Source organism: Pseudophryne corroboree, chromosome 6, assembly GCF_028390025.1.
Source record: "Pseudophryne corroboree isolate aPseCor3 chromosome 6, aPseCor3.hap2, whole genome shotgun sequence".
NCBI classification, from domain to species: Eukaryota; Metazoa; Chordata; class Amphibia; order Anura; family Myobatrachidae; genus Pseudophryne; species Pseudophryne corroboree.
In genome coordinates, this window is record NC_086449.1 from 428,780,595 (window position 1) to 428,807,899 (window position 27,305).

General features: G+C 47.6%; 1 protein-coding gene and 1 non-coding gene across 3 annotated transcripts in view; both read left to right on the forward strand.

Moving 5' to 3' along the window:
• The first annotated feature begins 2,631 nt into the window (after positions 1 to 2,631).
• RINT1 (RAD50 interactor 1) overlaps positions 2,632 to 27,305 on the forward strand; it is a 95,923-nt gene continuing 71,249 nt past the window's right edge. The window contains exons 1-3 of one of the 2 annotated variants that reach the window (XM_063927036.1): positions 2,632 to 2,832; positions 15,800 to 16,058; positions 17,324 to 17,565. In XM_063927036.1, coding sequence (XP_063783106.1) covers positions 15,837 to 16,058; positions 17,324 to 17,565 — 464 coding nt within the window. In that variant the 5' untranslated portion in view covers positions 2,632 to 2,832; positions 15,800 to 15,836. The remainder of the gene's footprint in view (positions 2,833 to 15,799; positions 16,059 to 17,323; positions 17,566 to 27,305) is intronic. The other variant, XM_063927035.1, reaches the window with a different exon arrangement.
• Positions 9,481 to 9,599, forward strand: LOC134936848 (5S ribosomal RNA). Its single transcript, XR_010180560.1, has one exon. It is a non-coding gene; the product is annotated as a 5S ribosomal RNA (ribosomal RNA).

The window sequence follows — 27,305 nt, forward strand, 5'->3', positions numbered from 1 at the left end:
TAAAATCCTAACAATACACCTTAAATAATATGACAAGACAAGTGCAGTGCTTCCCAAACGCTCTCTTTAAGGCGCCCTAACAATCCAGATTTTAATGATATCCATGCTTAAGCACAGGTGACTTAATAAGTACATCTGTGAGTGTGATTATATCCCTTGACCACAAGCATGAATATCCTTAAATCCTGGACTGTTGGTGCTGAAACACACTACCCGGCTTTTGCCGGCCGGGAAAAAGCCGGACTGCTTTTTCCCGTGCCGGCATTGTAGTTAACAGTGTGAGGGCTAGGGTCCCTTCACACTGCACGGCCCCGGCCCGGCTGCCGGGTTGCAGCCGGGTCTCACCACTGGAAGGTCCGGCGGCCGCCGGGCCGTCTTTGGAGCCAGTAAACCATGTGTGTGAAGGGGAGCTTTCACACACAACGGTTTTTTCTGAAGCCGTGTCTGATGCTGCGCATGCGCACAGCATCACACACGGCTCAAAGCCGTCCTGTGTGACAGACTCTGACGGTTTCTCCCGGATGGCAAAAAGCCGGACAAAGTTTGTCCGGCTTTTTGCCATCCGGGAAAAACCGGAGTGTGTGTTACAGCCCTTAGGGTGGCTTGAGGACCAAGGTTTGGAATGAGAAAGTGAATGTTATGTGTGAGGTAAGAGTTACAGTGCATCCCAAAAGTATTCAAAGCGCTTAACTTTTTCCACATTGTGTTGTTACAGCCTTATTCCAAAATTGAATAAATTAATTTTTCTCTCAAGATTCTACACGCAATACCCCATAACAACGAAATTTATTAAAAATTAAAAATGTAGACATCACATGTACATAAGTATTCACAGCCTTTGCTCAATACTTTGTTGATGCACCTTTGGCAGCAATTACAGCATCAAGTCTTTTTGAATATCTTTGGGCAGTTTCGTCCATTCCTCTTTGTAGCACCTCTCAAGCTCCATCAGCTTGGATGGGAAGCGTCTATGCACAGCCATTTTCAGATCTCTCCAGAGATGTTCAATCGGATTCAAGTCGGGCTCTGGCTGGGCCACTCAAGGACATTCACAGAGTTGTCCTGAAGACACTCCTTTGATATCTTGGCTGTGTGCTTAGGGTCGTTGTCATGCTGAAAGATGAACCGTCGCCCCAGTCTGAGGTCAAGAGCGCTCTGGAGCAGGTTTTCATCCGCAATGTCTCTACATTGATGCATTCATCTTTCCCTCTATCGTGACTAGTCTCCTAGTTCCTGCTGCTGAAAAACATCCCCACAGCCTGATGCTGCCACCACCATGCTTGACTGTAGGGATGGTAATGGCCTTTTGATGAGCGGTGCCTGGTTTCCTCCAAACATGACACCTGACATTCATGCCAAAGAGTTCAATCTTTGTCTCCTCAGACCAGAGAATTTTGTTTCTCATGGTCTGAGAGTCCTTCAGGTGCATTTTGGCAAACTCCAGGCGGGCTGCCATGTGCTTTTTACTAAGGAGTGGCTTCCGTCTGGTAATTCTACCACATACTTGCCTACCTGACCCTCTCCATGAGGGAGAAAATACTCTGTTCCTGGACTTTCTGGGTAATGTATGATTGCCATCACCTGTGGTGAGCTAGTTAATTGATATGAAAGGTGTTTCACCACAGGTGATGGCAATCATACATTACCAGGAAAGTCCAGGAACATAGCATTTTCTCCCTCATGGAGAGGGTCAGGTAGGCAAGTATGCTCTACCATACATCCCATTACTTTTGGTCCCTTAAAATGTGGGAGGCACATATACCGTAGAAACCGTTGTAATTCCTACACCGTTCACCTAATTTGGATGTAAATACCCTCAAATTAAAGTTGAAAGTCTGCAGGTAAAGCACATCCTGTTGGTGGTGTATAGACTAGAGCCCAAAATATGAGAATTGTGTCGATGTCCCAATATATATGGACCTGACAGTCAGGTCCATATATATTGGGACATCGACACAATTTTCATATTTTGGGCTCTATACACCACCAACAGGATGTGCTTTACCTGCAGACTTTCAACTTTAATTTGAGGGTATTTACATCCAAATTAGGTGAACGGTGTAGGAATTACAACGGTTTCTATATGTGCCTCCCACTTTTTAAGGGACCGAAAGTAAGGGGATGTATGGTAGAGTTACCAGACGGAAGCCACTCCTCAGTTGGGAGGTATGCTGTATATTAATAGGCGTACCGTTCTATCCCTTTACACCAGGAGACACATGAATTAAACAGGTTCTCTAGCTTAATACCAGGTGAAAGGCAGGTTTGAAGTTAGCCAGCCACAGAACCTGTGTAAATCATAAGTGTCCCGTTTAAAGGGATGGTGTGGTAAACCTATAGATTACCATAGACTTTAATTAATGAAAAAAAAAAAAAAAACAACAGGACAGTAATATTAAAATGATGCTGTTTTAACAGCTCATAATAAAGCTGTGTTGGTCAGGAAAATATGATGTACAGTATCCTGCTGCACACCTTTCGTTCAGTTATACAGCTGTCAACGACCAGTTCCATCACATTCCCTTCGCAGTTTTGGCTACTACTCCGACGAGTCCAGATGATGATGATGATGCCACATATGTGCTATAACATTATTGTCTATAAAGATTATTTAAAGAAAAAGTGCAGGAATCAGGAAGTGACGTGTCGCTGTGCAGCCTGTGACTGAGCTGTCACCAGCAGCAGAAGCAGCGGTGTGTAAGTGATCGGGGCGGGCTGCAGCTGTCTCTGGACTCTCCCCGGCGCGCGGGACCGCCGCCGCTGCTGGTCAGTAACAGGCGCGCACCCGCCCGGTCGCACGAGTAAACAGGTAACGGTTGAAGCTGCCGGCAGGTTGGAACAGTCATTATTGTGCGCTCGTTTCGCTGTCACTTGTTTAATGTGTTGTGGTCTGCGTAACACAGCACGTGTATGTTCGTCCCTACAGCGCTTTTATACCTATTTATTATTAAGCTACGGACGATTTTTATGAGTGACTGACTTATTTCCATGATGCCGGTGCCTGAGCAGCTCACATCATATACCAAATTAAAGCTCTTGATGGTCTATGTATTAAGCATTGGGTGGAGATAAACCAGCTCCTGTCATTTTACAAACAGCCTGTAACATGGCAGTTAGGAGGTGATTGGCTGGTACGTTATCTCCTTCCACTTTATCACTCGCGAAGGCTTATTCTGAGTACACTCTAAACAATGTGAACCCAGTGTGACCTCGCAGGTGAGGGACCCAAGTACAATGGAGTGATATGGGGGGGAATGCTGCATTCGAATGCAGGTCCGACGGATGGATGTCGCTGATGACGCACGGGATTGTTACGATCTGTCAAATTCGCCCATATCATTAACAATGTCTTCTAGTTTGTACCCGGCATTAGTAAATTGACCCTTTGGTCCGTAGATGTGCAGAATTATATGGCCATTGTGATTGGTTGCTTTGTTTCAGAGTTATGCATCACCATTGAGCTCTTTGAAAACTCTCTGTGCACCTGCCGCGTACCCTGGAACAAAACAATAAATAAACAGCGCTAACAGGTGTTGGTATTAAATCAATAAATAAAATTTAATATAATCAAATTAGTAAAATAAACACATATTAAAATAAAATTAAATATAATCAAATTTACTGATTTAATACTGATTTACTGATTTATCAATACAAAATTAAAGCGCCCGGAGAGAAAATTATACTGATTTATCAGTACAGGTTTTTTCAATAATTATATCTTGCGTACCCTGGAACATGTGACAGTTATGAGCAGCCACCCACTAGGCAGGGATACTACGTGGTAACGACTCCTAAAGTGGTGAAAAGGGGTCAAATGTGCCGCCCAGCAAACTTGCCCGGTTGAAACCGGGTACTTCAGCTAGTTTCACTTATTACCATAGTCCCCCAATATCAGCCATAAGCGTTATGGTGCCCATACACTTGTGCAATGCCCCGAAACGCGACATCGCGGAGCATCGCACCAGCAGTTCAAGTGCGATTTCATCGCATCTGAACTGCCAAAGTGACTACCATGTGATAGATCGCATGGTAATCACGTGATGGGCACTTCACCGCCGAGTGGGAGTGGGTCAATATGTGCATACATTCATGCGATTGATCTCGAAGGATTGTATGCTATATTGTACAAGTGTATGGGCTACATAACTGTGGAGGCTAGTGACCATATGAATTCATGGTCGTAGACTGATTCATTTCTATATGTCATACTGTACAACAGGATAGTATCTAACGTGTCACCTAGATGCTGCATTATTATTCACAGAAGGTTTGGCAGCAAAATATAAAGATAAGTGATCATTTAAAAATGTACTACTTATATGGGTATCATTCACAGGCGTTTCTGCATATATTAACATCCCTTGTGTGTTGTATATCCTTATATTATGGAATCTGAGGGTTCTATACGTGCAGAATCTCCCCTCGAGAACAGTAATACTGGATGGTCTGTGGAAATAAGAAGCACAGTTTCCTTTGCTCTGCAGATATAGGCGGAGCAGAAGCTCTTAAGGGGGGTACTCGCGGGAGAGATGTGTGCTGAGCGATCTTAACACAGACCGCTCAGCACACATCTCTCACCCCGCTCAGCACAGCGCGATGTGCTGAGCGAGGGGGAAAGCCGACGGGGGGCCGCTCACTTCACACAACGGTGAAGTGAGCGACCCGCTAGATTGAGCCTGCATGCAGGCTCAATCTAGCATCGGCGATAGCGATGCGCGGGGCCGCGCATCGCTATCGCTGGAGGGCATACACACGGCAGATCCGTGCTTAAAATCTAAGCAATCTAGCAAGATTGCTTAGATTTTAAGCACGGATCTCTCCGTGTGTACCCCCCTTTACACTGGTCCCTCTTTGCTGAGCTGTAGTTGTATGTAAACATAATCTCTTTTTCTCCTTCATCCACTAGGGGCCACTGGAGTGTAGTTACAATGGGGAAATAGTAGGCAGTAATTGGGAGCTGGCACTTTAAAAATTCTCACACTGTGGCTAGCTCCTCCCCTACTATCTCCCCTCCAAGCCAGTCTTAGTTAAGTGCCCGAGGGAGCTGGTTCACTTGGGTTTAGCTGAAGAAATTTTTATTTTTTTCTTTATTATTTTATTTTTCTAACTTACACTCACAGACTGGCAGCTCTGCCACTGCCAGTCTACACCGCGGGAGCTGCCGGCGGGGTCCCATCGCAGCTGCGTGCGGCTAGGGATGGGCCCCGGCTGAGGGAGACACTGAGCTCTCCTGAGTTGGCGGACACCGCTGCGTGCCACTCCATCCAGCAGAAGATTCCGGCAGCATGGCAGCGGTGAGTATAAAAAATGGTCGGACACCGCTGCGTGCGGCTTGTGTCGGGACCACTCCATCACAGAAGATTCCGGCCGGACACCGCTGCGTGCGGCGCGTGTTGGAGCCACTCCATCAGAAGGACAGCGGTGAGTACAATCTCCCCCCCCCCCCCCCCCCTCCAGACTGATGGGTGATTTTACAGAGTGAGACTCTTAGATGTGATGGTCTTTACTGTGTTTCTAATCCACCCAGGATTTAGCCTGGTGGTGAGAGCCTCTGACTTACAACCAGTTGTCCTGGGTTCAAGTCCCACTCTATCTTAAAGAACAGTGTTTGAAATCTATATGGCTGCGGTAGCTCAGTGAATAGATGACCAGACTGCAGCAGAAAGAGCCACACTTGGCGCCATTATGTGGGGGGCGGAGCTTCAGCCCGCTCTGTAAGCGGGCTCAGTGCTCTTCAGCCGGGTGATAGCCGGGTCATAAACATTTACACGGCCGCACAGACAAGCTTACAGGCAGCCGGGTCAAAAACTGATTTTAAAGTATAAGTGGCGCCGGAGCAGAGGGGCGGAGCTAACTCCCGCTCCGTCCGGCGGGCTCAGACTCTCAGCACCGATCCCCGGCCGCAGCATATATTACAATATGCAGACGGCAGCAACAAACAGTGGGTTACATTTACTCCGACCGCAGCAAGGCGGCCGGGGGATAACATTTGCGCGCCGAGGCAGGGGGGGCGGAGCTAACTCCCGCTCTGTACGGCGGGCTCTCTCCGCTCCCCGCGCCGCTGCAGCACGCCGCTCCAGTGTGTGCTCGCACTGAAGACTCATTCCTCTCCTGGCTGTGCAGGGAGGATTTCTTTGCAAGGAGGGGTGAGTAAACCCGCTTTACTCAGCGGGCTCCCAGGTCTCACTGTCGCTAGGCAACAGACCCTGGCTCTGGAGTTTGTAACTTTTCGATACTTCATGCTGCTGAAATATAGATACATTCCTCCTGCAGTAGAGTCCTCTACCCAGCATTTCCCTACATGCAAATCAGGAAATCTGCTCTATTACAGGAGCTGGGACTCAGCTCATTAATAATTTAATAATCTACTGTGCAGTATTTATTTACCTACAAATACACAGTATTTATCTACCCTATTGGGTTCACATAGATAGTATTTATCTACCCGGTGGGTTTCACGGTGGTGTGTGTGTATATATACATATATAATTATGTTTGTATGTGTGTATATATATATATATATATATATATATATATATATATATATATATATATATATATATATATATATATATATATATATATATAATATATATATATATATATATAATATATATTTTTAAGTGTGTGTGTGTGTGTGGGTATGTATATAGATATATCCATACAATACCATATATAGGGGATAAAAGAAACACTTCCGCAATGTTTTCTAATAACAGAATATCCCACCTTGCCACATAACATTTTCCCCCATCTTTTCTCACAGGCTGGTCACCATTTTGAAAAGCCAGCGGAACCTCCGAGAAACGTCTGGTGCACCTTAATTAGCGGTACACTAAATACAGGGCGGGGTGTTGCCTTCCCTTTATTATTCCTTGGTGTCACTAGTTACTAATGCTATTTGTAATTGGGGAATGTGTGTAAGGCATCAGACAAATAGCGCTGTGGCTCAATACGCTAGTAAGGGTATCTGAACAGGGGTTTGAATCCAAACAAAACTTTAAGGAGAGCTCCTAAAGCCTAGGGCTAAGACTCATGTCCCACTGCGCAGCGCTACTGGTTCAGGTCTCCGCTGCTCCAGAAAGTTTATTTGAATCGGGTCGGTCACACATTATAGTGCAGACCTTGCATAGGGCTGTGTTTATTTAACCCACCTTTTCTCCTGTCGTTTGTCTCACCTGGGATAGTCGAAGAATTCCCTCTTAGGTGTGAAGTATGCGGTGGAGCCATCTGCTTAGCCCTCCGCACACCTGCAGGACACTCCTGTTTGAACAGCTCAGATTATACAGGTAATGTCACTGTTAACCAGATTGTACGTCATTTCACCTTTCCAAAAGGGAACCTTGCTAACATTCCATGCATTACGGATGTCTGTTTTCTGTGGATCTGAACCAGTGTCTCAGAATATCCAGGTACATTATACAGCAGTTCATCTGATACTGCAGGTAAAGGAGGAGGACACGTCAAGTCCATCAAGGTTCCACGCCAATGACGAAATGACAGCGACTGGTCCAGTTTCGGATGAGCTGGGCAGGCTCCGGTAGGCGGCCGACAGACACCCGAATACACAGTATCAGGTATCAAACAATGTTTGTTTTCCTATCCTTTCCCCGCAGATGGCAGGAGATGGTATCAGAACCTCTCTAGGGTATACCCCTCGATGTATCGTCAGTCCAACAAGCCGCCGTTTTCCTGAGGCAACCTTGCTCAGGGATCCATCGACATATGCGGCAGCGCGGTTATACCGTGTCCGGAGCAGGTAGGTTGGGGAACGATTGTCCTCTAGGTTACAGGATGCTTCGCATCAGGATCAATTGATACTTTGGTACAGGTCAGAATCACGATTCTGCTTTGTTCTTTGGAGGTCTCCACGTCTACAGACTCGGACCCTGCATCTTCGCTTGGGCTGTCTTAACCCGACGACCTCTGGGGCTGCGACAGTGACAGAGGAACAGGAAATCCTACGGGGCAGATGGTTCTGGGGAAGGAACTTTCTGCAGGATTTCTTGAACCATTGGAGGTAGGTCCATTTTGCTTTCTCCTACTACTGCCCCAGTTCCAAGACAGACCTTTACTGGTCTTTCCTTTAGTTTTTTCCGTGCCTTTTCAGGCTTTCGACTCCACACGGGTGATATCTTCGTCGCCAGGGGTTCTCAGGGTAAAAAGGCTGAAGCAGAGGTTCAACATCCTCGGTCCAGTTTGATTTAATGTCATCCTATACACCCATTACACAGACTTTCCTACCACCTGGAGGGTCCCAGGGTAGGCGCAGGTCGATGGGAGAAGGCTTGGGCGGTTACAACCGTCTCAGGAGTCCCTCGGCATGGGTCGGCCGATTTACGATGACAAGAAAGTCATACTGCAGGCTGCGCTCCATAGGTTTCTAACCGCAAAGGGTGTTGATCCCTGTTTTTCACATATCATTTGAATTAGGACAGTTCTCAGGCCTTTGTTTTCTTTTCACGTTCCGAAGCCAAGTGGCTCGGACAGGCCTATTCTGGCCTTACAATCCTTTTAGTCTGTGATTGCTAGTTGGAACAAGAAAGGGAGTTTTACGTGTCCCTTGTCTTCAGAGATACCTGTTTACTGATTTCCGTTGGACAGGCTTTTCTCAGATTCCCCCTTAACAGGATTCTCATTTTCACTGTCAGTCCTTTCCTCTTCTCTCTTCCGCTCCCACAGAGTTTAGGAAGATCACAGAATAACTCTTTTTCAAGGGCAGTGGGTGACGTTGTTTCCCTAATGGGACAATTTACTGCTACTATCCCACTCTGTACATTACGTGGCTTCTGAATATCCGGAGGATCCAGGAGTTTCGGATTCGACACAGATCCAATTTATGCTCCGCATAGACGTTTCTCAACACGGTCCGTCAGAGGTTCTTTTCATTCCTCGGCACCAGAGACTCTATTACTTCAGTCAAGTTGCGACGCAATGAAGGGTCGCCTCCATTCCTCTCGGAGCGGGGGACAACAATCTTGTTTCCAGATCAAGCCACCAGGTCAGACTCCTGGGTGAGGGAACATGCCCCGGAGTTTTGTCAGCTGGTCAGCTGTGGGCGGAGATTTCGGATCGACCTCAGGGCGTTCTGACTGACTCTTTAACCCTTTATTACTCTCGGACGTGAGCTCTGGCGGCAGTAGCCGTGGAGGCCCTCGGCTCCGGGGAGTTTTCTGGTTATTCTATCCTGCCTCCTTTTCTATTTCTACTTCATGTTCAGTAACACAGGAGGGGATTATGCGTGCTAGTCCTCTCGGTGGCGCTGGTTGGGCCACGCATGACTTGAAGATACAGATACGCCTGTTGTCAGTAGAGGAGCCGTGGCTCCTACCTCGACTGGACTGTCTACTTCAACAGGCTCCTTTTTTCTCCTTGTTCAATCTTACACTGGTTTCATTGACCCGTGTGACTGTTCACGAGACCTCAGAAGGGAGGAGTTCCCTAGTTCGGTTAGGCCTACTGGGCCCCGACTTCAGAGCCTACGGCCACACCACCCTGAACACGCCCGATCTCGTCTGATCTTGGAAGCTAAGCAGGGTCAGGCCTGGTTAGTACTTGGATGGGAGACCGCCTGGGAATACCAGGTGCTGTAGGCTAAAAGTCTGTTACCTCTTCTCGATTTTGCCACTTTTGGAAAACTTTATAGGACATAATAAGGAAAAAAGGGGTTTTTCCCCCTTCTTCCAGTTACCATTCATCTTTGGTTTCTCTGGGAGGTTTTTGCTCCGCTGCGCTTCAAACCACACTGACCGGAATTTTAGGTCTCTGCCTTTTTCGCTTTTCTTCCAAATGATATTAGCCTAGCGGCAGTAAGTTCGGCCTCTTGTTCAGGGAGTACTCTATTGGCAACTCCTCTGGCTGTGCTTCGGCTTCAGCGGTCGTTTCTTCCAGAGGGGATGTCCATTTTTCATATAAATCTGACACTAGTGTTTTTCAATCCTCTCTGAATGTTGTCAGGGCTCGCCAACTCTCTCTACAGAGGTCTCAGGCTATTCGATGAAGTGTTTTTCTTCTTTGCTCTGTACGATGCTCCCGTACTAAATAGCCGGGGTCCCAGCATAGGCTGGACAGTGGTATACATCTGATCATCAGACAGTCTTCTTGGCGGTTACTAGGGAGCCTCCGTTTTCCATTTCAGCGCGCTTTACGCGCATTGTAAGACCTTCATGGGCAGCCGCCCGCGGGGTCTCCATGAATATTTTGTCGGGCGGATACTTGGTCAAACCGACATTCGTTTTGTCAAATTCTACAAGTTTGACACTTTTACGGCCTCTGCATCACTGTTTGGCCGAGCAGTCTTTACAGGACTCTCAGCGCTTTCCCACCCGTTTTTGGGAGCTCTGGGACGTCCCCATTGTAACTACACTCCAGTGGCCCCTAGTGGATGAAGGAGAAATCAGGATTTTGGTACTTACCGATAAATCCCTTTCTCCGATTCCACAGGGGCCACTGGACGCCCGCCCAGCGCTGTTTCTCCTGATTTTTGTTTGATTAACGGTTTGCAGATCACCATATGACTGCTTGTTGGGTTCCGGCTAGCCTGGTTTTTGTCAGCTTCCGTTCCAGGTTTAGTTTGTGTTCGCCTGGTTTACAGGGCGTCGCTAACCTCCTCTGCCTTACGGTTTGGTTACTACAGCTCTCCTCGGGCACAGTTTAACGTAGACTGGCTTGGAGGGGAGATAGTAGGGGAGGAGCTAGCCACAGTGTGAGAATTTTTAAAGTGCCAGCTCCCAATACTACCAACTATCTCCCCATTGTAACTACACTCCAGTGGCCCCTGTGGAATCGGAGAAAGGGATTTATCGGTAAGTACCAAAATCCTGATTTATCTATTTCCATATAGATTGTAAGCTTGTGAGCAAAGCCTTCCTACATCTGTAACTGTCTGTAATAACCCAGTTTTGATTTATCACTGTTGTTTCCAGTTGTAAAGTACAACGTAATTTGCTGCACTATATTAGAAACTGTGTATAAATAATTATGTACGGTATGTATAGAGTGTATACTTTATTTTTGCTACTGCATAGGTCAGTGGTTCCCCAACTTTCTTGAATCACGACGCCCTAGAGTATCAGTAGTTTTTTCATGGCACCCCTAGGATAAAAGGATATATTTACAAAAAAATAAAATAAAATGAAGTAGATTGTGCCTACCTGTCAACCATAGGGTCAGTTATGTGGTGGTGCACAGTTGTACGTCTGATTGTCCTCATGTTTTATGATTGGCAGCCACTAGCACTGGTTTTTGCCTATCGCTTTGGCTATAAATAATTTAATTTGGTCCTTGACAACCAACCCGAAGCACCCCTGCAAGAGCCTTCAGTGATCGCAAAAACCTGCGAGTCTGTAGCTGCCGTCCTGGCTGCAAGACTTAAACAGAGGAGGTGGAGCCTTTCCACTCCTCATTGGCGCCTCTGGGTCCGGGCATGGCGCAGCTCCCTCGCCTGAAGAGATCCCTGCGCCGCGAGTCTGTGCATTTGGGTCGCCGGGTGATTATGTTATAGCCGCGGCGGAGGCCCGGTGAATGAGTAGCTGAGAGTGTCACAGGTGGTGGCTGGGCTTGTTGTGGGGGGTTGCCGCAGCGTCTAGGAGGGACTGGGATGGTGGCTGCCACTGGACTCTTGCTATTTTCCGTCATGGTCGCGTGGTGCAAGGGGACTGTGAAGCATGTTATAGCCGCCGCGGTGGATGAGTGAGTCATAAGTGCTACTGCAGTGGATGTCAGCTGGTATGTGGCTTGACTGTCTGTAAACGCTGCTGCCGGGTTTCCACGGGGGTCATGGTATAGCCACATGTGAGAGACTGAGTGTCACGTCTTATGCAGCGGGGCCGGTAACACAAGCAGGTGGTGGCTGGACTTGCTGTGGGGGATTCCCGGGGTGTCTGGGGGTATGAGGAGATGGCTGCAATGTGTCCAAGTGCTCTACCTGGTGCAGTGTATATAATGTGCTCTACCTGGCACAGTGTGTATAACGTGCTCCTCTACCTGGCGCAATGTGAATTGGCACTATGTGGCCACGCCCCTTCCTCACGAAGCCAAGCCCATACATTTTTCGGCGCGCACTGTCCATGCTTCCATGTTTTGGAATATGGGAGGAGGAGAACCAATTCACTTTCTGCCAAAGGGCGCCAAAATGTCTAGTTACACTTCTGGTGCAGAGTGTCCTGTATGCTACACAGCCCAGCAGGATTGTTACACCCCTCGCAGCACTTTTGTAGTGTCCAAATCAAGTTGTGTGTTTTTATATTTGAATCATTAAGAAGATTAATAAGAACCTTCATTCCGATGGAAACCAGAAAAGGACAGGTAGGACCCCAATTTTTAAAAGTGAGGGGTCCCTGGGACCCACTTTTTTTTCGACTTAGCGCGATCACTGGCCTTGTGGCACCCCAGGGTGCTACGGCACACAGGTTGAGAACCACTGGCATAGGTGAAGGTTCTCCACCCATCCATGCACTTTGAAAATATCTTGCAATATTTCAAACTTATTGCGTATTACCGTATTTTACTGCCGGACACTTGTACCTGTGTTCAGTTCAGTCTGACACAGTATTCAGCTGCTTACATCACGCTAGAATATGGTACCCTAATATCACAAATTATTCTCTAGAGTAGTGGAGCTAGGCTGTGTGTTCATTTCTGGTAATACAGCTTTATGCACTATAATCCACTTTTTGCTCTACACAATGTCCACATCAACAGCTAAACATAAAACACTAGCTACCATAGGCTACTTTTTATTTTTTAATTAACTGTGATTTCATTTTCAAGGCAACCTCTCACCTCATTTAAATCAGAAAATTGGGGTTCTACTGTGTAAATGGTAATTATTAATTATGTGGACACAAGATAATTTCTTGCTGACATTAATTGCACTCTATAAATGTTGGTTTTAAATTGCCTATTGTTATGTCTGTATAATTTTATTATGTAAGTATGTGATACTGTAGGTCCACCTTTGCAAGAGCAGTAGCAAGGATATTGCTGGTCACAATGAATAGTAATGACGGAAGGGGTGGATATATCAAGCAGTGAAAAGAGCAGACAAGTGGATCTTCAGAGGAATTGCCCATAGCAACCAATCAGCATATACCTATCATTTTATAGTAGTAGCCTCAAAGCTAATTTCTCTGACGTCCTAAGTGGATGCTGGGGACTCCGTCAGGACCATGGGGATTAGCGGCTCCGCAGGAGACAGGGCACAAAAGTAAAAGCTTTAGGATCAGGTGGTGTGCACTGGCTCCTCCCCCTATGACCCTCCTCCAAGCCTCAGTTAGATTTTTGTGCCCGGCCGAGAAGGGTGCAATCTAGGTGGCTCTCCTAAAGAGCTGCTTAGAGTAAAAAGTGACCACGGAGGCCAGCCTGAGAGGCTGGGGAGCAGTCACACAGGGAAAAAATTTCCAGGGAGTGTGATCAAGTCTGGAGATTTTTCTCCACATAAATATACTGGAGCTAAGGGCAATTTACAATGCTCTAAGCTTAGCAAGACCTCTGCTTCAAGGTCAGCCGGTATTGATCCAGTGGGACAACATCACGGCAGTCGCCCACGTAAACAGACAGGGCGGCACAAGAAGCAGGAGGGCAATGGCAGAAACTGCAAGGATTTTTCGCTGGGCGGAAAATCATGTGATAGCACTGTCAGCAGTGTTCATTCCGGGAGTGGACAACTGGGAAGCAGACTTCCTCAGCAGGCACAACCTCCACCCGGGAGAGTGGGGACTTCATCGGGAAGTCTTCCACATGATTGTGAACCGTTGGAAAAGACCAAAGGTGGACATGATGGCGTCCCGCCTGAACAAAAAACTGGACAAGTATTGCGCCAGGTCAAAAGACCCTCAGGCAATAGCTATGGACGTTCTGGTAACACCGTGGGTGTACCAGTCGGTGTATGTCTTCCCTCCTCTGCTTCTCATACCCAAGGTATTGAAAATTATAAGACGTAGAGAAGTAAGAACTATACTCGTGGCTCCGGATTGGCCAAGAAGGACTTGGTACCCGGAACTTCAAGAGATGCTCACAGAGGACTCATGGCCTCTGCCGCTAAGAAGGGACTTGCTTCAGCAAGTACCATGTCTGTTCCAAGACTTACCGCGGCTGCGTTTGACGGCATGGCGGTTGAACGCCGGATCCTAAGGGAAAAAGGCATTCCGGAAGAGGTCATTCCTACCCTGGGCAAAGCCAGGAAGGAGGTGACCGCACAACATTATCACCACATGTGGCGAAAATATGTTGCGTGGTGTGAGGCCAGGAAGGCCCCATGAAGAAATTTCAACTCGGTCGTTTCCTGCATTTCCTGCAAACAGGAGTGTCTATGGGCCTCAAATTGGGGTCCATTAAGGTTCAAATTTCGGCCCTGTCGATTTTCTTCCAGAAAGAATTGGCTTCAGTTCCTGAAGTCCAGAAGTTTGTCAAGGGAGTACTGCATATACAACCCCCTTTTGTGCCTCCAGTGGCACTGTGGGATCTCAACGTAGTTCTGGGATTCCTCAAATCACATTGGTTTAAACCGCTCAAATCTGTGGATTTAAAATATCTCACAGGGAAAGTGACCATGCTGTTGGCCCTGGCCTCGGCCAGGCGAGTGTCAGAATTGGCGGCGTTTGTCTCAAAAAAGCCCATATCTGATTGTCCATTCGGACAGGGCAGAGCTGCGGACTCATCCCCAGTTTCTCCCTAAGGTGGTGTCAGTGTTTCACCCGAACCAGCTTATTGTGGTACCTGCGGCTACTAGGGACTTGGAGGACTCCAAGTTGCTAGATGTTGTCAGGGCCCTGAAAATATAGTTTCCAGGACGGCTGGAGTCAGGAAAACTGACTTGCTGTTATCCTGTATGCACCCAACAAACTGGGTGCTCTTGCTTCTAAGCAGACGATTGCTAGTTGGATGTGTAGTACAATTCAGCTTGCACATTCTGTGGCAGGCCTGCCACAGCCAAAATATGTAAATGCCCATTCCACAAGGAAGGTGGGCTCATCTTGGGCGGCTGCCCGAGGGGTCTCGGCTTTACAACTTTGCTGAGTTGATACTTGGTCAGGGGCACACCCTGACTGAGGAGGACCTGGAGTTCTCTCATTCGGTGCTGCAGAGTCATCCGCACTCTCCCGCCCGTTTGGAAGCTTTGGTATAATCCCCATGGTCCTGACGGAGTCCCCAGCATCCACTTAGGACGTCAGAGAAAATAAGAATTTACTTACCGATAATTCTATTTCTCGTAGTCCGTAGTGGATGCTGGGCGCCCATCCCAAGTGCGGATTGTCTGCAATACTTGTACATAGTTATTGTTACAAAAATCGGGTTATTATTGTTGTGAGCCATCTTTTCAGATGCTCCGCTGTTATCATGCTGTTAACTGGGTTCAGATCACAGGTTGTACAGTGTGATTGGTGTGGCTGGTATGAGTCTTACCCGGGATTCAAAATCCTTCCTTATTGTGTACGCTCGTCCGGGCACAGTATCCTAACTGAGGCTTGGAGGAGGGTCATAGGGGGAGGAGCCAGTGCACACCACCTGATCCTAAAGCTTTTACTTTTGTGCCCTGTCTCCTGCGGAGCCGCTAATCCCCATGGTCCTGACGGAGTCCCCAGCATCCACTACGGACTACGAGAAATAGAATTATCGGTAAGTAAATTCTTATTTTATTGTTATGGGAAACTTCTCCACTGGTCCTCTTAACTGTTTTCAATCATTGATACATCCACCCCATATAGGAATAGCTATTATAAAAGTAAAGCACAGTCTAGACTGATGTCATCATGCCATGTAAAGTAGTGGAGCATAAAGGGAAATTTCTTTTCAGGTGCTGACAATTTCTCACAATTGTACATTGGTCAAATATGGCATCTTCAGAGAATGAGGAACAAATGGACAAACCAAGTAACAGTGACCCGGAGAAATCAAATGAGGTCTTAGAGTGGTCTGATCCGAGCACGTGTGATCTTCCATTTTATGTCTGCGAGTTTGTGGAGAAGGAGATTGGAAATGATTTCAAGTCCCTACGGAAAGTTGCGAGGTTTATTGAAAAGATTGCTGAAGAGAAAAAACACTTGGAAGAGCAGGTATTCAATCCCATTTTAAAAACAGGAATATTAGAAAACGTAGGCATCAGTTAGGGTAGTGATATTAGAAGTCGGTGATGAGCTTTATCCTATTACACTTTGTCATCATTGATAAGGATTTCCTGGGGATGTAGTTAGTACCCCGTCGGTCACAATCCCAAGTCAAATTAAGATGGGACGCAGAGGAGGAGAAGGGGGGCGAGCCGCGGGGGGACAGCCGGCGGGCATACAGGAAGATCAGCGCTACCGTAGCGCTGCAGCAGGATGTCACTCTGCCGCCCGACCTCACGGCAGCTTCCACCCGGCTCCAGCAGCGTGCTGGAGCCGGGTGGAAGCTGCCGTGAGGTCGGGCGGGTGAGTGACATCCAGCTGCAGCGCTACTGTAGTGCTGATCTCTCCTGTGTGCCCGCCGGCTGTCCCCTCGCCGCCTCTGGGTCCATCTCATTCTGACATCATTTTGATGTCTGATTGAGATGGTCGAAACGGGGCCAAAACCTGTCTGATTTGGTCCCGTTTTCTACATCAACACGTGGATCGGCAGCTATTCCGCCGATCCACGTGCTTTTCGACAAGTCGAATGCCTCGACTTGTCGAAAAGCTTTGAATAGGTCGAATCAGGATTCGACCTTAAAAAGTCGAAAACTGCTGTCTTTTCGACTGCAATTGAATATACCCCTAAATGTTCAGTTCCTTTTGCTTTGGTTAAAACAAATATTTGTATACTAGTTGTAAAGTCAATTGGAAACATTCATATGAAGATCTACTCAGAGAAGGCAGAATACTGAAAGGTGGTCAGGGGGTGATGCCATTAAAAGGGGCCATGTGACCTATATCTATGTTTTGACAATGCAATGCATGCACCTTACGTGTATTTGTTTCTGGAGATTTAGTTCTACATGCAGTAACATATATACCTGAATGTACCTCCCGTAATCCCTTCCAGCCTCTACACAACAGGCTTCTGCTCTTGACGTGTATGTGGCTGGTTGAGTTGTTACTGTACACTAATCAGTGGTGTCATAATGAACTACAGAGCTGGCTTTGCACAGGGGCACTGATGTTTCACAATGACTTAAAATTCTGTGCAAGTATCTGCATGTAATAATTTTACCATTTATTTGTGACTCTCAGAGACTTTACTTGGAGAAACAGTGTGAAATGTGCACAAAAACTGCGTGAATGTGATAGAATCTTTCTAATAGTAGAACCTGTGTAGACCCTTTTATAAACCCTGTATGTGATGAAATTGTGCATCTTATCTTCAGGTTCTTACTGTCTCTTCCGAAGCTCCCAAACGAATTCAGGCTGCTTTAAACAATGCCGAAAAAACAAAGTCTTCTCTTTCTTCTCTTCTGGAAAGAGAAGCCACTGTGACTGAATCAATCAGCAAGCACCTGGCGGAGGCTGGCCCATGGATGGAAGATTTAGGGGCACTTATAGACCAGATAAATGAAGTAGAGAGGCATCTATCTTACTTAAAATGGATCTCACAAATTGAGGAGCTCAGGTAACTTACTTCTAAAGCTGTGACCTAGACTTTAGCCCTATAGAATATTGGTTTGTCGCTATAACCAGCACTGAAATGAAATGAATCAACTCTAATTGAATGTACAGCAGTCTGCAGATGTGACTTGAATGACTGACTTATTGTGTACTTTAATTTTGATATTGTAATATCTTGATGGCTTTAATAATATGGATTCAAGTAAAGAGATGGGAGATATATATAGTGTTCCTTCTAGGCTGTTTCAGCAGGGTGCTGCACCCTGCCCGTTTTTCAAATGTGAAAAAGCACCCTGCCCTTTTTTCAGTGCACCCTGCAGGACCAGAAATCACCCCCTTGTATACAGAATGCAACAGTCAGAGTGCATGTTACAATGCAGTGGTCTACTCCTTGCCCACCTCTGAAATTGGAACACAATTTCTGTCCTCTGCGAATGGGATAGCAAAGGAGGAAATGACATCACTGCTGTGGCTCCTGTATAACACAGCATTCTGATAAAGAGGGAAAGAACAGGGTAAGCAGTGAGCATGTACTGCTTACACTATTTCCCTAGTAGAAGAACAGACTTATTTTGTACCTATATTTCTCTGACGTCCTAGTGGATGCTGGGGACTCCGTCAGGACCATGGGGAATAGCGGCTCCGCAGGAGACAGGGCACAAAAGTAAAAGCTTTAGGATCAGGTGGTGTGCACTGGCTCCTCCCCCTATGACCCTCCTCCAAGCCTCAGTTAGATTTTTGTGCCCGGCCGAGAAGGGTGCAATCTAGGTGGCTCTCCTAAAGAGCTGCTTAGAGTAAAAGTTTTGTTAGGTTTTTTATTTTCAGTGAGTCCTGCTGGCAACAGGCTCACTGCATCGAGGGACTTAGGGGAGAGAAGTGAACTCACCTGCGTGCAGGATGGATTGGCTTCTTAGGCTACTGGACACCATTAGCTCCAGAGGGAGTCGGAACACAGGTCTCACCCTGGGGTTCGTCCCGGAGCCGCGCCGCCGACCCCCTTGCAGATGCCGAAAAGTGAAGAGGTCCAGAAACCGGCGGCAGAAGACTTTTCAGTCTTCATAAGGTAGCGCACAGCACTGCAGCTGTGCGCCATTGTTGTCAGCACACTTCATAGCAACGGTCACTGAGGGTGCAGGGCGCTGGGGGGGGCGCCCTGGGCAGCATTGATAGTACCTTATTCTGGCTAAAAATACATCACATATAGCCCCTGGGGGCTATATGGATGTATTTAACCCCTGCCAGGTCTCAGAAAAGCGGGAGAAGAAGCCTGCCGAAATAGGGGGCGGGGCCTATTCTCCTCAGCACACAGCGCCATTTTCCCTCACAGAAATGCTGGTGGGAAGGCTCCCAGGCTCTCCCCTGCACTGCACTACAGAAACAGGGTTAAAACAGAGAGGGGGGGCACTTATTTGGCGATATGACTATATATATTCAAATGCTATAAGGGAAAAACACTTATATAAAGGTTGTCCCTGTATAATTATAGCGTTTTTGGTGTGTGCTGGCAAACTCTCCCTCTGTCTCCCCAAAGGGCTAGTGGGGTCCTGTCCTCTATCAGAGCATTCCCTGTGTGTGTGCTGTGTGTCGGTACGTGTGTGTCGACATGTATGAGGACGATGTTGGTGAGGAGGCGGAGCAATTGCCTGTAATGGTGATGTCACTCTCTAGGGAGTCGACACCGGAATGGATGGCTTATTTAAGGAATTACGTGATAATGTCAACACGCTGCAAGGTCGGTTGACGACATGAGACGGCCGGCAAACCAATTAGTACCTGTCCAGGCGTCTCAAACACCGTCAGGGGCGTTAAAACGTCCTTTTACCTCAGTCGGTCGACACAGACACTGACTCCAGTGTCGACGGTGAAGAAACAAACGTATTTTCCTTTAGGGCCACACGTTACTTGTTAAGGGCAATGAAGGAGGTGTTACATATTTCTGATACTACAAGTCCCACAAAAAAGGGTATTATGTGGAGTGTGAAAAAACTACCTGTAGTTTTTCCTGAATCAGATAAATTAAATGAAGTGTGTGATGATGCGTGGGTTTCCCCCGATAGAAAATTATTAGCGGTATACCCTTTCCCGCCAGAAGTTAGGGCGCGTTGGGAAACACCCCTTAGGGTGGATAAGGCGCTCACACGCTTATCAAAACAAGTGGCGGTACCGTCTCCAGATAGGGCCGCCCTCAAGGAGCCAGCTGATAGGAGGCTGGAAAATATCCTAAAAAGTATATACACACATACTGGTGTTATACAGCGACCAGCGATCGCCTCAGCCTGGATGTGCAGCGCTGGGGTGGCTTGGTCGGATTCCCTGACTGAAAATATTGATACCCTTGACAGGGACAGTATTTTATTGACTATAGAGCATTTAAAGGATGCATTTCTATATATGCGAGATGCACAGAGGGATATTTGCACTCTGGCATCAAGAGTAAGTGCGATGTCCATATCTGCCAGAAGTTGTTTATGGACACGACAGTGGTCAGGTGATGCAGATTCCAAACGGCACATGGAAGTATTGCCGTATAAAGGAGAAAAAGACAACGTCTTTTCAGCCTCAGTCCTTTCGTCCCCATAAGGGCAAGCGGGCAAAAGGCCAGTCATATCTGCCATGGGATAGAGGAAAGGGAAGAAGACTGCAGCAGGCAGCCCATTCCCAGAAACAGAAGCCCTCCACCGCTTCTGCCAAGTCCTCAGCATGACGCTGGGGCCGTACAAGCGGACTCAGGTGCGGTGGGGGGGGTCGTCTCAAGAGTTTCAGCACGCAGTGGGCTCACTCGCAAGTGGACCCCTGGATCCTACAAGTAGTATCCCAGGGGTACAGGTTGGAAATTCGAGACGTCTCCCCCTCGCAGGTTCCTGAAGTCTGCTTTACCAACGTCTCCCTCCGACAGGGAGGCAGTAGTGGAAACAATTCACAAGCTGTATTCCCAGCAGGTGATAATCAAAGTACCCCTCCTACAACAAGGAAAGGGGTATTATTCCACAATATATTGTGGTACTGAAGCCAGACGGCTCGGTGAGACCTATTCTAAATCTGAAATAGTTGAACACTTACATACAAAGGTTCAAATAAAGATGGAGTCACTCAGAGCAGTGATAGCGAACCAGGAAGAAGGGGACTATATGGTGTCCCGGGACATCAGGGATGCTTACCTCCATGTCCCAATTTGCCCTTCTCACCAAGGGTACCTCAGGTTCGTGGTACAGAACTGTCACTATCAGTTTCAGACGCTGCCGGTTGGATTGTCCACGGCACCCCGGGTCCTTACCAAGGTAATGGCCGAAATGATGATTCTTCTTCAAAGAAAATGGACGATCTCCTGATAGGGGCAAGGTCCAGAGAACAGTTGGAGGTCGGAGTAGCACTATCTCAAGTAGTTCTACGACAGCACGGGTGGATTCTAAATATTCCAAAACCGCAGCTGTTTCCGACGACACGTCTGCTGTTCCTAGGGATGATTCTGGACACAGTCCAGAAAAAGGTGTTTCTCCCGGAGAAGAAAGCCAGGGAGTTATCCGAGCTAGTCAGGAACCTCCTAAAACCAGGAAAAGTGTCAGTGCATCATTGCACAAGGGTCCTGGGAAAAATGGTGGCTTCTTACGAAGCGATTCCATTAGGTAGATTTCACGCAAGAACTTTTCAGTGGGATCTGCTGGAAAAATGGTCCGGATCGCATCTTCAGATGCATCAGCGGATAACCCTGTCTCCAAGGACAAGGGTGTTTCTTCTGCGGTGGCTGCAGAGTGCTCATCTACTAAAGGGCCGCAGATTCGGCATTCAGGACTGGGTCCTGGTGACCACGGATGCCAGCCTGAGAGGCTGGGGAGCAGTCACACAGGGAAAAAATTTCCAGGGAGTGTGATCAAGTCTGGAGACTTCTCTCCACATAAATATACTGGAGCTAAGGGCAATTTACAATGTTCTAAGCTTAGCAAGACCTCTGCTTCAAGGTCAGCCGGTATTGATCCAGTGGGACAACATCACGGCAGTCGCCCACGTAAACAGACAGGGCGGCACAAGAAGCAGGAGGGCAATGGCAGAAACTGCAAGGATTCTTCGCTGGGCGAAAAATCATGTGATAACACTGTCAGCAGTGTTCATTCCGGGAGTGGACAACTGGGAAGCAGACTTCCTCAGCAGGCACGACCTCCACCCGGGAGAGTGGGGACTTCATCGGGAAGTATTCCACATGATTGTGAACCGTTGGGAAAGACCAAAGGTGGACATGATGGCGTCCCGCCTGAACAAAAAACTGGACAGGTATTGCGCCAGGTCAAGAGACCCTCAAGCAATATCTGTGGACGTTCTGGTAACACCGTGGGTGTACCAGTTGGTGTATGTGTTCCCTCCTCTGCTTCTCATAACCAAGGTACTGAGAATTATAAGACGTAGAGGAGTAAGAACTATACTCGTGGCTCCGGATTGGCCAAGAAGGACGTGGCACCCGGAACTTCAAGAAATGCTCACAGAGGACTCATGGCCTCTGCCGCTAAGAAGGGACTTGCTTCAGCAAGTACCAGGTCTGTTCCAAGACTTACCGCGGCTGCGTTTGACGGCATGGCGGAGGAACGCCAGATCCTAAGGGAAAAAGGCATTCCGGAAGAGGTCATTCCTACCCTGGTCAAAGCCAGGAAGGAGGTGACCGCAAAACATTATCACCACATGTGGCGAAAATATGTTGCGTGGTGTGAGGCCAGGAAGGCCCCACAAAGAAATTTCAACTCGGTCGATTCCTGCATTTCCTGCAAACAGGAGTGTCTATGAGCCTCAAATTGGGGTCCATTAAGGTTCAAATTTCGGCCCTGTCAATTTTCTTCCAGAAAGAATTGGCTTCAGTTCCTGAAGTCCAGAAGTTTGTCAAGGGAGTATTGCATATACAACCCCCTTTTTGTGCCTCCAGTGGCACTGTGGGATCTCAACGTAGTTCTGGGATTCCTCAAATCACATTTTAAACCGCTCAAATCTGTGGATTTGAAATATCTCACATGAAAAGTGACCATGCTGTTGGCCCTGACCTGGGCCAGGCGAGTGTCAGAATTGGCGGCTTTGTCCCAAAAAAGCCATATCTGATTGTCCATTCGGACAGGGCAGAGCTGCGGACTCGTCCCCAGTTTCTTCCTAAGGTGGTGTCAGCGTTTCACCTGAACCAGCTTATTGTGGTACCTGCGGCTACTAGGGACTTGGAGGACTCTAAGTTGCTAGATGTTGTCAGGGCCCTGAAAATATAGGTTTCCAGGACGGCTGGAGTCAGGAAAACTGACTCGCTGTTATCCTGTATGCACCCAACAAACTGGGTGCTCTTGCTTCTAAGCAGACGATTGCTCGTTGGATTTGTAGCACATTTCAACTTGCACATTCTGTGGCATGCCTGCCACAGCCTAAATCTGTCAAGGCCCATTCCACAAGGAAGGTGGGCTCATCCTGGGCGGCTGCCCGAGGGGTCTCGGCATTACAACTCTGCCGAGCAGCTACGTGGTCGGGGGAGAACACGTTTGTAAAATTCTACAAATTTGATACCCTGGCTAAAGAGGACCTGGAGTTCTCTCATTCGGTGCTGCAGAGTCATCCGCACTCTCCCGCCCGTTTGGGAGCTTTGGTATAATCCCCATGGTCCTGACGGAGTCCCCAGCATCCACTAGGACGTCAGAGAAAATAAGATTTTACTTACCGATAATTCTATTTCTCGTAGTCCGTAGTGGATGCTGGGCGCCCATCCCAAGTGCGGATTGTCTGCAATACTTGTACATAGTTATTGTTACAAAAATCGGGTTATTATTGTTGTGAGCCATCTTTTCAGAGGCTCCGCTGTTATCATGCTGTTAACTGGGTTCAGATCACAGGTTGTACAGTGTGATTGGTGTGGCTGGTATGAGTCTTACCCGGGATTCAAAATCCTTCCTTATTGTGTACGCTCGTCCGGGCACAGTATCCTAACTGAGGCTTGGAGGAGGGTCATAGGGGGAGGAGCCAGTGCACACCACCTGATCCTAAAGCTTTTACTTTTGTGCCCTGTCTCCTGCGGAGCCGCTATTCCCCATGGTCCTGACGGAGTCCCCAGCATCCACTACGGACTACGAGAAATAGATTTATCGGTAAGTAAAATCTTATTATTTTTAACCCTCTGCTTAACTTTTCTGTTTTATAACACATAAGGATTAGAACTACTTCAGTACTGGAAGAAACCTTCATTATCTACTTATTTATATGCTACAGCCGTTCTTTCAAGAAGACTGGACATATACAGTATTTTTCTCAGTACAGATGTTGGGTGTTACATGGGTCTCCTATATGTATGTATCGGTATATGATACACTAAGCGTAAAATATATGTACAACAACTATAGACATATGCGCTATGCTTTGTGCGCAAAGCGTCACACCAAAAATGTGCCCTCCTCAGTGATCAGCACCCTGCCCTAAAAAAAATCCTAAAGTGATCTCTATATATAGGGATGTCTTTTCATAGTGTAAAAAGACAGCATTGGTACAGGTTTAAACCGGGGAGCAGCACCACCAGGATTATTGTGATGAGAAGTATCCCCATTACACATTGAGATACGTGGTACTATGCGATTCAATTAGGTGGTTGGAATTCCACCATCCAAGGTACACCTTGAATTCACTGGGGTGTTACTATAGGTGGAGGTCACGATTTATGTGAGATAATGCACTAGGAGGCGCCTATTCTCATTTCTCTAACGTCCTAGTGGATGCTGGGGACTCCGTCAGGACCATGGGGAATAGCGGGCTCCGCAGGAGACAGGGCACATCTAAAAAGCTTTTTAGGTCACATGGTGTGTACTGGCTCCTCCCCCCATGACCCTCCTCCAAGCCTCAGTTAGGTTTTTGTGCCCGTCCGAGAAGGGTGCAAACTGGATGGCTCTCTTAAGGAGCTGTTTAGTAAAGTTTTTTTTTTAGGTTTCTAATCAGTGATTCCTGCTGATCACTGCAACGAGGGACTTAGGGGAGAGATCTCCAACTCACCTGCGTGCAGGATGGATTGGGATCTTAGGCTACTGGACACTGAGCTCCAGAGGGAGTCGGAACACAGGTCAGCCTGGGGTTCGTCCCGGAGCCGCGCCGCCGATCCCCCTTACAGACGCTGAAGAAAGACGGCGGAACGGAGGTCCGGAAACAGGCGGCAGAAGACTTCACAGTCTTCAGAGAGGTAGCGCACAGCACTGCAGCTGTGCGCCATTGTTGCTACACGGCTCACTGACACGGTCACGGAGGGTGCAGGGCGCTGCTGGGGGCGCCCTGGGCAGCAATATAAATACCTATTTGGCAAATAAATACATCACATATAGCCATTAAGGCTATATGTATGTATTTAACCCAGGCCAGTTTTCCTAATAACCGGGAGAAAAGCCCGCCGTGAAAGGGGCGGAGCTTATTCTCCTCAGCACTCAGCGCCATTTTCCTGACCAGCTCCGCTGGTGAGGAAGGCTCCCACTCTCCCCTGCACTACAGAAACAGGGTTAAAGAGAAGGGGGGCATAAATTGGCGATATAATTATATATTAAGAGCCCATATATAGAAACAACACCTTCTAGGGTTGTTATATACATTATGGCGCTTTTGGTGTGTGCTGGCAAACTCTCCCTCTGTCTCCCCAAAGGGCTAGTGGGTCCTGTCCTCTATCAGAGCATTCCCTGTATGTGTGTGCTGTAGGTCGGTACGTGTGTGTCGACATGTATGAGGAAAATGTTGGTGAGGAGACGGAGAAAATTGCCTGTAATGGTGATGTCACTCTCTAGGGAGTCGACACCAGAAGATGGCTTACTTATGGAATTACGTGATAATGTCAACACGCTGCAAGCCGGTTGACGACATGAGACAGCCGGCGGACAAATTAGTATCGGTCCAGGCGTCTCAGACACCGTCAGGGGCTTGTAAAAACGCCCATTTACCTCAGTCGGTCGACAGACACTGACACGGACACTGACCCCAGTGTCGACGGTGAAGAAACAAACGTATTTTTCCTTTTAGGGCCACAAGTTACATGTTAAGGGCAATGAAAGAGGTGTTACGTATTTCTGATACCACAAGTACCACAAATAAGGGTATTTTGTAGGGTGGGAATAAACTACTTGTAGTTTTGCCTAAATCAGATAAATTAAATGAAGTGTGTGATGATACGTGGGGTTCCTCCGACAGAAAGTTATGGGCGGTATACCCTTTTTCCCGCCAGTAGTAAGGGCGAGTTGGAAAACACACCTTAGGGTGGACAAGGCGCTCACACGCTTATAAAAAACATGGCGTTACCGTTTCCAGATACGGCCGCCCTCAAGGAGCCAGCTGATAGGAAGCTGGAAAATATCATAACAGTATATACACACATACTGGTGTTATACTACGACCAGCAATCGCCTCAGCCTGGATGTGCAGCGCTGAGGGGGCTTGGTCGGATTTCCTGACTGAAAATTTTGATACCCTTGACAGGGACAGGATTTTATTGTCTATAGAGCATTTTAAGGATGCGTTTCTATATATGTGTGATGCGCAGAGGCATATTTGCATTCTGGCATCAAGAGTAAATGTGATGTACATATCTGCCAGACGAAGACACGACAGTGGTCAGGTGAGGCAGATTCCTGACGGCATATGGAAGTATTGCCGTATAAAGGGGCGGTCCATTGGACCTGGTGGCCATGGCAACAGCTGAAAAATCCACCTTTTGTTACCCCGAGTCACATATTGGCAGAAAAGGACACAGTCTTTTCAGTCTCAGTCCTTTCGTCCCCATACGGGCAGGCGGGCGAAGGCCAGTCATATCTGCCCAGGGGGAGAGGAAAGGGAAGAAGACTGCAGCAAGCAGCTCATTCCCAGGAACAGAAGCTCCTCACGGCTTCTGCCAAGTCCGCAGCATAACGCTGGGGCCGTACAAGCGGACTCAGGTGCGGTAGGGGGTCATCTCAAGAGTTTCAGCAACACTCGCAAGGGAACTCCGGGATCCTACATGTAATATCCCAGGTGTACATTGGAAATTCGAGACGTCTCCCCCTCACACAATTCACAGGCTGTATTCCCAGCAGGTGATAATCAAAGTACCCTTCTTACAACAAGGAAGGGGGTAGTATTCCACACTATATTGTGGTACTGAAGCCAACCGGCTCGGTGAGATCTGAAATATTTGAACACTTACATACAAGCGTTCAAATCAAGATGGAGTCACTCGAAGCAGTGATAGCGAACCAGGAAGAAGGGGACGATATGATGTCACTGGATATCAGGGACGTTTACCTACAGGTCCAAATTTGCCCTTCTCACCAAGGGTACTTCAGGTTCCTGGTACAGAACTGTCACTATCAGTTCAGACGCTGCCGTTTGGATTGTCCACGGCGCCCCGGGTCTTTACCAAGGTAATGGCCGGAATGAGGATTTTTCTTAAAAGAAACATGGACGCTTTCCTGATAAGGGCAAGGTCCAGAGAACAGTTGGAGGTCGGAGTAGCACTATCTTAAGTAGTTCTACGACAGCACGAGTGGATTCTAAATATTCCAAAATCGCAGCTTTTTCCGACGACACGTCTACTGTTCCTAGGGAAGATTCTGGACACAGTCCAGAAAAACGTGTTTCTCCCAGTGGAGAAAACCAGGGAGTTATCCGAGCTAATCGGGATCCTCCTAAAACCAGGAAAAGTGTCAGTGCATCATTGCACAAGAGTCCTGGTAAAAATGGTGGCTTATTACGAAGCAATTCCATTCGGCAGATTTCCCGCAAGAACTCTTCAGTGGG